The sequence below is a fragment of the Anolis sagrei genome, chromosome 4 (genome assembly GCF_037176765.1).
Source record: "Anolis sagrei isolate rAnoSag1 chromosome 4, rAnoSag1.mat, whole genome shotgun sequence".
In the NCBI taxonomy this organism is placed as follows: Eukaryota; Metazoa; Chordata; class Lepidosauria; order Squamata; family Dactyloidae; genus Anolis; species Anolis sagrei.
The window spans coordinates 2962570-2973340 of NC_090024.1; the positions used below are offsets into that span (position 1 = coordinate 2962570).

At 44.9% G+C, this 10771-nt stretch overlaps 1 protein-coding gene across 1 annotated transcript; it reads left to right on the top strand.

Annotated features, from left to right (window-relative positions):
- Positions 1 to 932: 932 nt before the first annotated feature.
- Positions 933 to 9087, top strand: TMEM249 (transmembrane protein 249). Its single transcript, XM_060772799.2, has 5 exons — positions 933 to 1072; positions 1170 to 1267; positions 3023 to 3215; positions 6610 to 6695; positions 8914 to 9087. Exons 1-5 carry the CDS (start codon positions 946 to 948, stop codon positions 9064 to 9066), a joined length of 657 nt encoding a protein of 218 aa, XP_060628782.2. The 5' UTR covers positions 933 to 945; the 3' UTR covers positions 9067 to 9087.
- Positions 9088 to 10771: the final 1684 nt, after the last annotated feature.

Genomic DNA, 10771 nt, shown 5'->3' on the forward strand with positions numbered 1-10771 from the left:
TTCTCTTTCTCTCTTCCCTTCTCTCCCTTCTTTCCTTTCTTTCTCTCTCCCCCTTCCTTCCTTCCTTCCCTTCTCTCTCTCCCTTCCTTCCTTCTTTCCTTCTTATTTCTCTCTCTCCTTCCTTCCTTCCTTCCTTCCTTCCCTCCCTCCCTCCCTCCCTCCCTCCTTCCCTCCTTCTTCTCTTCTCTTCTCTTCTCTTCTCTTCCTTCTTCCTTACTTCCTTCCTTACTTCCCTTCTCTCCCTCCCTTCCTTCTTCCCTCCCTCCCTTCCTTCCTCTTTCTCTCTTCCTTCCTTTCTCTTTCTCTCTTCCCTTCTCTCCCTCCCTCCCTCCCCCTTCCTCTTTCTCTCTTCCCTTCCCTTCCTTCCTTCCTTCCTCCCTCCCTTCCTCTCTTCCTTCCGTCCTTCCGTCCTTCCTTCCTTCCTTCCTCTTTCTCGTCCTTCCTTTCTCTCTTCCTTCCCTTCCCTCCCTTCTTTCCTTTCTCTCTCTCTCCCCCTTCCTTCCCTCCTTCCTTCCCTCCTTCCTTCCTCTCTCTCTCTCCTTCCCTCTTTCTGTCTTTCTGTCTTTCTTTCTTTCTTTCTTTCTTTCTTTCCCAGGCTATATTCAATTATAATTCACAAAAAAATAATGAGCAAAGGAAAGGATTAGAATCATAGTGGCAGAAGGGGGCCAAAGGTCATTTAGTCTAACCCATTTCTGCCAAGCACAAAGACACAATCTAATCTCTTTTAACAGATGGCCATCCAGCTTCAGTCCAAAACCTTCCAAGGAATGAGACTCCACTGGACTCCGAGTTGGAAAGGGCAACTAAGGGTCATCTAGTCCACCCCCCTTTTGCCAGACAGGAATGCACAATCCGATCCCTCCTGACAGATGTCCATCCAACTTCTGTTTTGAACCCTCCACCACTGTCTCCTCCTCTGTTCTAGATTGGAGGCCCATCGAGATGCCGGTCTCTCCTTTCAAAGGTTCTCTTGCTCTCTGGAACTTGAATTACTTCAATTCGGAGAAGAAACTCACGGAGAAGCTCCAGGAGAACAAGTTCTTCCCCTTCCAGCTGCAGCAGCCCAAAGGTGAGTCTCTCCTTGGTCCGGCTCTCTTCCGAGGAAAACCCCAAAGGAGCACATAGATGCAAAGCGGTTCTCCTCCTTGTGCAACTCTTGCTTGCAGTGTTTGTGATGGAGTATTACAAAGACATGGTCTGGAAGGGAGCCCTGCTTTTTGTGGCCTCGCTGGTGGGCAGCGTCTTCTACTTCCGGTCTGAAAAGGTAGGTTAGCATCTCCTGGGGACCCTTCTTCTCTTCCCTGCTTTCCCATTCCCCAGGATTCCATAGCAGTGAACCATAGCAGATAAAGTGGTCTCAAACTGTGTTAATGCGACAGTGTAGCTCACGCATGGGCAAACTTCGGCCCTACAGGTGTTTTGGACTTCAGTTATGCAAACCTCCCACTCCCTCCCCTGGTCGTTGTTGCACTCCAGAACAGGAAGTAGCCCCTCTGACTATAAACACACCACACATTGAGTGTGGTGAAGGAACAATCCTTTTATTAAAACTTAGCAAAAAAAAAAGCCAGTAGAAATAAATGCTTGTAAAGATAGAGAAGATTCCAAAAAGCAATAAGGCATTCAAAGGCAGCAAGATAAAACAGTGTCCAAATGTAGCAATTAAAAGCAATGTTCAACAAGCATGAAGATACAATCCAAGGCATTGATTATCCAAACAGGAATCAACCAAGAAGCAAGAACAGACCAGATGCTGCTAGTCAACTTGAAAGGCTAGAAAAAACCATGAAGGCAAGACCATTTGAACAGGAATTCCATGAGGCTTGTGCTTGGTTTCCAAACAATGCCTGATCTGACAAGATTTTCTACAAGCAAACCTTAAATCCCAAAAACCAGTTTCGTTTTCCTCCAGACTGTGACCTTAACTGATGAATTCTTTCGAATCTACGTAAACATTGAGCCTCTTGTCGATTCTGGCTAATCTCCAGCCACCGACTCTGCTTATGTGACTCCTCATTAACTTTACCAGGTGTCAGACTGTTTTCCAAACTAGAATCTGGAGAGCTCGCAGACGGAGGGAGTAAACCTTCCTCCCGAGGCCTGACAGAAATATTCTCATGAGAATCTGCTCTTTGCACCGAAGCCTCTCTGTCAGTGTCTGCATGAAACTCATTGACCAAAGTGTCTCCATTTTGCACCTCAGAGTCAGTCCCAGCATCCCCCACATCAGAAGCAACAGGGGACTGATTTCCCTCCTCATTACCCACATCAGACACAGAAACATCAGGAGACTGAAACATATCCTCAGGTTCAAGCACAGGCTCAGGTTCAATGAGTTTCAAATAATAATAATAATAATAATAATAATAATAATAATAATAATAATAATAATACATCATGTTGCATAGTATAATGGGTTGGCCTGATGGGTTTCTTCAGAATCACAAAAGGAGAGTTGATCCTCCCAGGAATGTTTGGGGTTGGGCTGGGGCTGAACTTTGTAGAGATCCAACCAAGGTCTAAAAATATGTTATACATTTATAGTTATTATTAGAGGGTTGATTTTTGGTAACAATACAAGAACAAATTGGTGCATATTCTGCCAGCTTTTATGTTCTTCATTGAAATCTTTGGCCATCTTAGCCATACTAATGTTATTTGGGCATGTCTATCCTAGCTTAAAATACACAAAATTATATGTGTATCTGGAATACTGAAATTTGAAATACTCTAAAAATGGTCCACCTGGGTGGCTAAGATGGTGGATTCTTTGCTTTCTGATTTTTCAACTTAGCTTCGTGCACAAAAACATGTTGCATAAAATTCCCTATTTGGATGAGATGCCTGTGAAATGAATACCATGTTCCAATGTGGGCCCTCTCTCCAAGATCTCACCTTATGTATGTAGCTTCAAATATAGACACATTACAAAATCCAGCATCCAAAACACACCTGGTTCCTGGCTAGGTGTGTTGTTCTGATGCCCTTCACCTGTCCGGCTTGACCCCCTGATTCACAGGGCTCCCAGGACTTCTCAATCCTTTTTTTCTATGCTATGGTGACCGGCCTGTGGCTCATCGCCAGCAACATGAACAAGCGGCGGCTGATCATCAACCACGCCAAGGACTTCTACCAGTTCTACATCAAGGGCATCCTGTGGCACGAGGGGCCCTTGCACCAGATCTACGTCCGGATCGTGGCCCAGAGGGATGGTAATGGGGCCCGGCGGGGAGGGAAGCACAGAAGGTGTAGAACCCTAGGGTTGGAAGGGGTCCCCAAAGGCTATCTAGCCCAACCTCATTAGTCCAGGAAGCAATGCTCACCTATAGCATTCCCAAAAGATGCCCCATGTTCAAATGTCTTCAAAGATGGAGACTCCATGGCCCCTTCTATCTATCCATCCATCCATCCATCCATCCCATGCTTTGAATCTTAGCATTGGAAGGGACCCCAAGGGTCATCTAGTCCAACCTCATTCTGCCAGGAAGCATTGTTCACCTATGACACTCCCAAAAGATACCCATATTCAAAGGCCATCAAAGAGGGAGAGTCCATGACCCTATCTATCTATCTATCTATCTATCTATCTATCTATCTATCTATCTATCTATCTATCATCTCTCTATCTAATCTATCTATCCAACCATCCACCACACCCCTGAAATCTTAGCATTGGAAGGGATCCCCAAGGGTCATCTAGTCCAAAATGCAATTTTCCAAGAAGCAATTTTCACCTGTGGCACTCCCAAACAATGCCCGTGTTCAAAGGCCTTCAAAGATGGAGAGACCATGGACCCTCATTCTGCAAGGAAGCAATGTTCAACCCTAGAACTCCCAAAAGATTCCCTTGTAGCTGGAGAGTCCATGGCCCCTTTTATATCAATCCATCTTAGTATTAGAAGGGACCACCAAGGGTCATCTAGTCCAACCTCATTCTGCCAAGGAGAAATTCTCATCTATGGCACTCCCAAACGATGCAAATGTTCAAAGGCCTTCAAAGATGGAGAGACCATGACCCCTCATTCTGCAAGGAAGCAAGTTTCAACCCTAGAACTCCCAAAAGATCCCCATGTAGATGGAGAGTCCATGCCCCCTTCTATCTTTATCAAGCCATCTTAGAATTGGAAGGGACCACCAAGGGTCATCTAGTCCAACCTCATTCTTCCAAGAAGCAATTCTCACCTGTGGCACTCCCAAACAATGCCCGTGTTCAAAGGCCTTCAAAGATGGAGAGACCATGACCCCTCATTCTGCAAGGAAGCAAGTTTCAACCCTAGAACTCCCAAAAGATCCCCATGTAGATGGAGAGTCCATGCCCCCTTCTATCTTTATCAAGCCATCTTAGAATTGGAAGGGACCACCAAGGGTCATCTAGTCCAACCTCATTCTTCCAAGAAGCAATTCTCACCTGTGGCACTCCCAGACAATGCCCGTGTTCAAAGGCCTTCAAAGATGGAGAGACCATGGACCTTCATTCTGCAAGGAAGCAATGTTCAACCCTAGAACTCCCAAAAGATCTCCATGTTGATGGAGTGTCCATGCCCCCTTCTATCTTTATCAATCCAGCGTAGTATTGGAAAGGACCACCAAGGGTCATCTAGTCCAACCTCATTCTTCCAAGAAGCAATTCTCACCTGTGGCACTCCCAAACAATGCCCATGTTCAAAGGCCTTCAAAGATGGAGAGACCATGGACCTTCATTCTGCAAGGAAGTAATGTTCAACCCTAGAACTCCCAAAAGATCCCCATGTAGATGGAGAGTCCATGCCCCCTTCTATCTTTATCAATCCATCTTAGTATTGGAAGGGACCACCAAGGGTCATCTAGTCCAACCTCATTCTTCCAAGAAGCAATTCTCACCTGTGGCACTCCCAAACAATGCCCGTGTTTAAAGGCCTTCAAAGATGGAGAGACCATGGACCCTCATTCTGCAAGGAAGCAATGTTCAACCCTAGAACTCCCAAAAGATCCCTGTGTAGATGGAGAGTCCATGCCCCCTTCTATCTTTATCAATCCAGGCTAGTATTGGAAGGGACCACCAAGGGTCATCTAGTCCAAAATGCAATTTTCCAAGAAGCAATTTTCACCTGTGGCACTCCCAAACAATGCCCGTGTTCAAAGGCCTTCAAAGATGGAGAGACCATGGACCCTCATTCTGCAAGGAAGCAGTGTTCAACCCTAGAACTCCCAAAAGATTCCCTTGTAGCTGGAGAGTCCATGGCCCCTTTTATATCAATCCATCTTAGTATTAGAAGGGACCACCAAGGGTCATCTAGTCCAACCTCATTCTGCCAAGGAGAAATTCTCATCTATGGCACTCCCAAACGATGCAAATGTTCAAAGGCCTTCAAAGATGGAGAGACCATGACCCCTCATTCTGCAAGGAAGCAAGGTTCAACCCTAGAACTCCCAAAAGATCTCCATGTTGATGGAGTGTCCATGCCCCCTTCTATCTTTATCAATCCAGCGTAGTATTGGAAGGGACCACCAAGGGTCATCTAGTCCAACCTCATTCTTCCAAGAAGCAATTCTCACCTGTGGCACTCCCAAACAATGCCCGTGTTCAAAGGCCTTCAAAGATGGAGAGACCATGGACCCTCATTCTGCAAGGAAGCAATGTTCAACCCTAGAACTCCCAAAAGATCCCCGTGTAGATGGAGAGTCCATGCCCCCTTCTATCTTTATCAATCCATCTTAGAATTGGAAGGGTCCCCCAAGGGTAACCCAACCTCGTTAGTCCAGGAAGCAGTGTTCACCTATAGCATTCCCAAAAGATGCCCATATTCAAATGTCTTCAAAGATGGAGACTCCATGGAGCCTTCTATCTATCCATTCATCCCATGCTTTAAATCTTAGCATTGGAAGGAACCCCATGTGTCCAACCTCATTCTGCCAGGAAGCATTGTTCACCTATGACACTCCCAAACGATGCAAATGTTCAAAGGCCATCAAAGAGGGAGAGTCCATGACCCTATCTACTTATCTACGTATCTATGTATCTATCTATCCATCCATCCATCAATCGCACTCCTGGAATCTTAGCATTGGAAGGGATCCTCAAGGGTCATCAAGTCCAACCTCATTCTTCCAAGAAGCAATTCTCACCTGTGGCACTCCCAAACAATGCCCGTGTTCAAAGGCCTTCAAAGATGGAGAGACCATGGACCTTCATTCTGCAAGGAAGCAATGTTCAACCCTAGAACTCCCAAAAGATCCCCGTGTAGATGGAGAGTCCATGCCCCCTTCTATCTTTATCAATCCATCTTAGTATTGGAAGGAACCACCAAGGGTCATCTAGTCCAACCTCATTCTGCCAGGAAGCAATCTTCAACTCTAGCACTATGAAAAGATGCCCATGTTTAAGGCCTGAAAGATGGAGAGGCTATGGCCCCATGTATCTATCTATCCTGGAATCTTAGGGTTGGAAGGGTTCCCCAAGGGTCATGTAGTCCAACCACATTCTGCCAGCAGCAATGCTCACCTATAGCAATCCCAAACAATGCCATATTCAGAGGCCTTTAAAGTGCCTATCTACAACTTTCAAGAACCCCAATTAAATGAGTAAAGTCCTAATTAAATCCTGGCCTATCTCCCTCCTCATTCCAGCTTATGGCAAACTGTTCTACAGCCTGATTATCAATGGATATCATTTGGAGGTGCTCACCTTGTCGGACCTGTCGGAGAAATACGAGGTGAAGAGACACACGCATTATTTTTTGTATCTAAAATGCCAGTTCTGCAATTGAATGTAGCCATTCTGCAGCCAGGATCCCAGTGTTTCCCTAGGGAAACTTACACGCAAGTAAGACACCAACCGGACTTCCTGGGGCAATGGGCTAAATGGCTGCCATATCTAATCCCACACTGACACACACATATACCACACAGGATGTCCTCTCACCTCCCATGGAGATGCCTTGTGTTGTCCTTTTTGGGTATTAAGTCAACCTGAGCAACCCTGTTCTCTGTGTCTTCGGCCTCCATCTACCCATCCATCCTGTTGTCTGTCTATTCATCTGGCTGACTGGTTGACTGCCTGTCCATTGGTTTGTCCATCTGACCATCCATTTGTCACATGTGTCCTTCCATTTTTCTGCCTGTCCAACTGTTCATCCATTTGTCTATCTGTCTACCCATTCATCCACTCATCCATCCATCTGACCATTCATTTATCCATCCATCCCTCCATCTGTCCATCCATCCATCCATCCATTAATTCATTTGTTCAACCATACGTCTAACCTTTCATCCATGTGCCCATCCATCCATCCATCCATCCATCCATCCATCCATCCATCTATCCATGTTGTCCATCCATCCATCCATCCATCCATCCATCCATCCATCCATCCATCCTTCCTTCTGTTCATCCCTACCTTTAATCTCTCGTCCACCTGTCTACCCATCCGTTGATTCATCTATTTGTCCTCCCATCCTTTCATTTGTGTGTCCATCTTTCTATTTATTCATCTGTGTCTATCAATCTATTCATATGCTCATCCGCCCATCCTTCCACCCATCTCCCCATCGATCCTTCTATCTATTAAATCTATGTGTTGATCTATCCATATATTTATCTATCCATGTGCCCATTCATCCATCCACTTGTCCATCTATCCATCCATCCGTCCTCTCAACCATTTATCTGTCCATCCATCCATCCATTTGTCTGTCCATCTGTCCATCCGTCTATCCATCTATCCATCCATGTTGTCCATCCATCCTCCTGTTCATCCCTACCTTTAACCTCTAATCCATCTGTCTGCCCATCCACTTATTCATCTATTTGTCCATCCATCCTTTAATTTGTGCATCAATCTTTCTATTTATTCATCTGTGTCTATCTATCAATCTATCCATATTCTCATCCACCCATCCATCCACCCATCTCTCCATTGATCCTTCTATCTATTTATTCATCTGCTGATTCATCCATATGTTTATCTATCCATGTGCCCATTCACCCATCTACTTGTCCATCCATCCATCCATCCATCCATCCATCCATCCTCTCAACCATTTATCTGTCCATCCATCCATCCATTTGTCTGTCCATCTGTCCATCCCTCTATCCATCCATCCATCCATCCCTCCATGTTTGTCTGTCTGTCTATCCATCCAACCAACCAACCATCCATCCATCCTTCTGTTCATCCCTACTTTTATCTCTCATCCATCTGTCTGCCCATCCATCAATTCATCTATTTGTCCACCCATCCTTTCATTTGTGCGTCCATCTTTCTATTTATTCATCTGTGTCTATCAAACTATCCATATGCTCACCCATCCATCCATCCATCTCCCCATCGATCCTTCTATCTATTGATCTGTCTGTTGATCCATCCATATATTTATCTATCCATGTGTCCATCCATCCTCTCAACCATTTATCTGTCCATCTATTGATCTCTCCATCCATCCATTTGTCTGTCCATCTGTCCATCCATCCATCTATCATCCATCTATCCATCCATCCATTTATTTGTCCACCCATCCATCTATTTATTCATCCATACATCTAACCTCTCATCCATCCGTTCATCTATCAATCCATCTACTTGTCCACCCATCCTTTCATTTGTCCATATGTCCTTCTATTTATTCATCTGTTTGTTGATCCATCCATCTATCCATGTGCCCATCAATCCATCTGTCCATCCATCCTTCTACCTATTCATCTGTCTGTCGGTCCATCCATCCATCCATCCATCCATTTATCCATCCATCCATCCATTGATCCATCTATTTGTCCACCCATCCTTTAATTTGTCTATCAATCCGTCTATCTATTCACCTTTGTTGATCCATCCACCTGTCCATGTGCTCATCTGTCCATCCATCCTTTATCTATTTGTCTCCTTGTGTTTCCACCCACCTGTCCTTCCACCTGTCCCTCCATCCCTCCCTCAGATACTTGACAATCTGGGGCGTCGCATTGCCCGCAACCTGAACCTGAACTACTTTGACTACCAGGATGTCTCCACGCGGCACGTCATCCGCCACACAGCGCCCACCAAGGAGGAGGAGGAGGAAGTCGAAAACACCGACAACGTCAGCGTCTGAAGGTGGATGCACCTAGAGATTCTTAGGGAGGTCTTCTCTTAGGTTTAAAAATGAATCGGAGCTGTTAGGCTCAAAATAACCCTCACTTGGGATGATTCCACAAAATATAGCAGAGTGCCAGAAGCATGGTTCATAACCAGCAGAAACTTATGTGTGGTGAGATAGGATTGGCTTTCATTCAAGAGGATGGATCAGGATTGCAGAGTCACAACTTTAGGTTCGAAAAATATATTTATTAAAGTAAAAAGAAATCCATCCTAGATAGAAAAGAGTCTTAGAGTTCACTAGCTTACTAAGCTATCGTCTAAGGAAGGTAAAAGGATAAAAATAACAAAAGTATCCATGCAGCTACATTTTGTCTGGAGAAAGGCAAAATGCGTCCTCACTCGAAGGAAGACAAAGGCAGAAGAGAAAAGGCCAAAATGGAGAATGACCACATGGCCAAACCCAGGGCAATAAAAATACCTTTAAAGAGGAAGTTACCTCATCCTTCACAGACATTACATTGCTACATCTTCAAAGGGGGGAGGAGATAGTGGCAAGAGAAGAAGAGTATTTATTTATTTATTTAGAGCTTTTGTATACCGGTCTTCTCGACCTCCGCAGAGGGACTCAGGCTGGTTCACAACAACAACATCATAACAATGGTTAAAAACATCACATCACATAATGTACTAAAACATTAAAATAAATCATATAATTACATAAGGCCAAGTCGTCAGCATAAAATCGTAAAGACAGAGCTCCTTCTGGGATAAGCATGCATAAGAATGTGAGGGGAGGAATCCTTCACTCTAATCCTATCTAGCTACTCATTGAGGACTGGAGATTTGTGCAGTCCAGGGATGAAACCCAACAATCCCCTTCATCAGGCAGGACTGCTCACATCTATCAGGTTCAACATCTTCTCCAGCTTGTCTGGATAGCGGCTTTGTCAAGATGTCTGCAATCATATCTTCTGATTTGTAGTGTTCCAGCATCATAAATCTTCATGTGCATTCTTCACAATATGGTATTTTGTATCCGAAGTCTGAGCAATGGCGTAAGACTGTAGGATCTATATAGCAATATTAAATAACCACTCACAAGCCGGATTTGCTTTGAAATGGATATATTTATTATTTACTTTGCTTCTATACTGCTGTATCTCAAGCCCGAAGGCGACTCACAGCGGTTCACAAACAGTAAAAACAGTAGAAACAGCAGTGGTTCCATACAACATATAACAATTGACTTAACACATTATCCATAAATTACCAATAAGCAATTACAATGCACAATTATTACAAAAAACAACCGTACCCAATCTTCTCATCATCCAAGCGTAGTCCAGGTTCGTCGTCCATTGTTCCATTCCTATGTTCCATTACCAGATTGCACTAAATTACTCAAACGCCTGCACAAACATCCAGGTCTTCACCTTTTTGCGGAATACCATTAGATATGGTGCTAGTCTAATGTCCGTAGGAAGGGCGTTCCACAGCCGAGGAGCCACCACCGAGAAGGCCCTATCTCTCATCCCCGCCAGCTGAGCTTGAGAAGCAGGCGGGATCGAGAGCAGGGTCTCCCCGGAAGATCTCAAACTCCTGGTGGGTTCATAGGCAGAGATGCGGTCGGATAGGTAGCTTGGGCTGGGCTTTAAAGGCCAACGCCAGCACTTTGAATTCAGCCCGGTAGCAGATCGGTAGCCAGTGGAGTTGGCGCA

Coding starts and splice junctions, on each gene's coding strand:
- TMEM249 (XM_060772799.2), top strand. CDS start 946: ATGCCGGTCTCTCCTTTCAAAGGTTCTCTTGCTCTCTGGAACTTGAAT. Junction 1,268..3,022: donor TCTACTTCCGGTCTGAAAAG/GTAGGTTAGCAT, acceptor CCTGATTCACAG/GGCTCCCAGGACTTCTCAAT. Junction 6,696..8,913: donor ACCTGTCGGAGAAATACGAG/GTGAAGAGACAC, acceptor TCCCTCCCTCAG/ATACTTGACAATCTGGGGCG.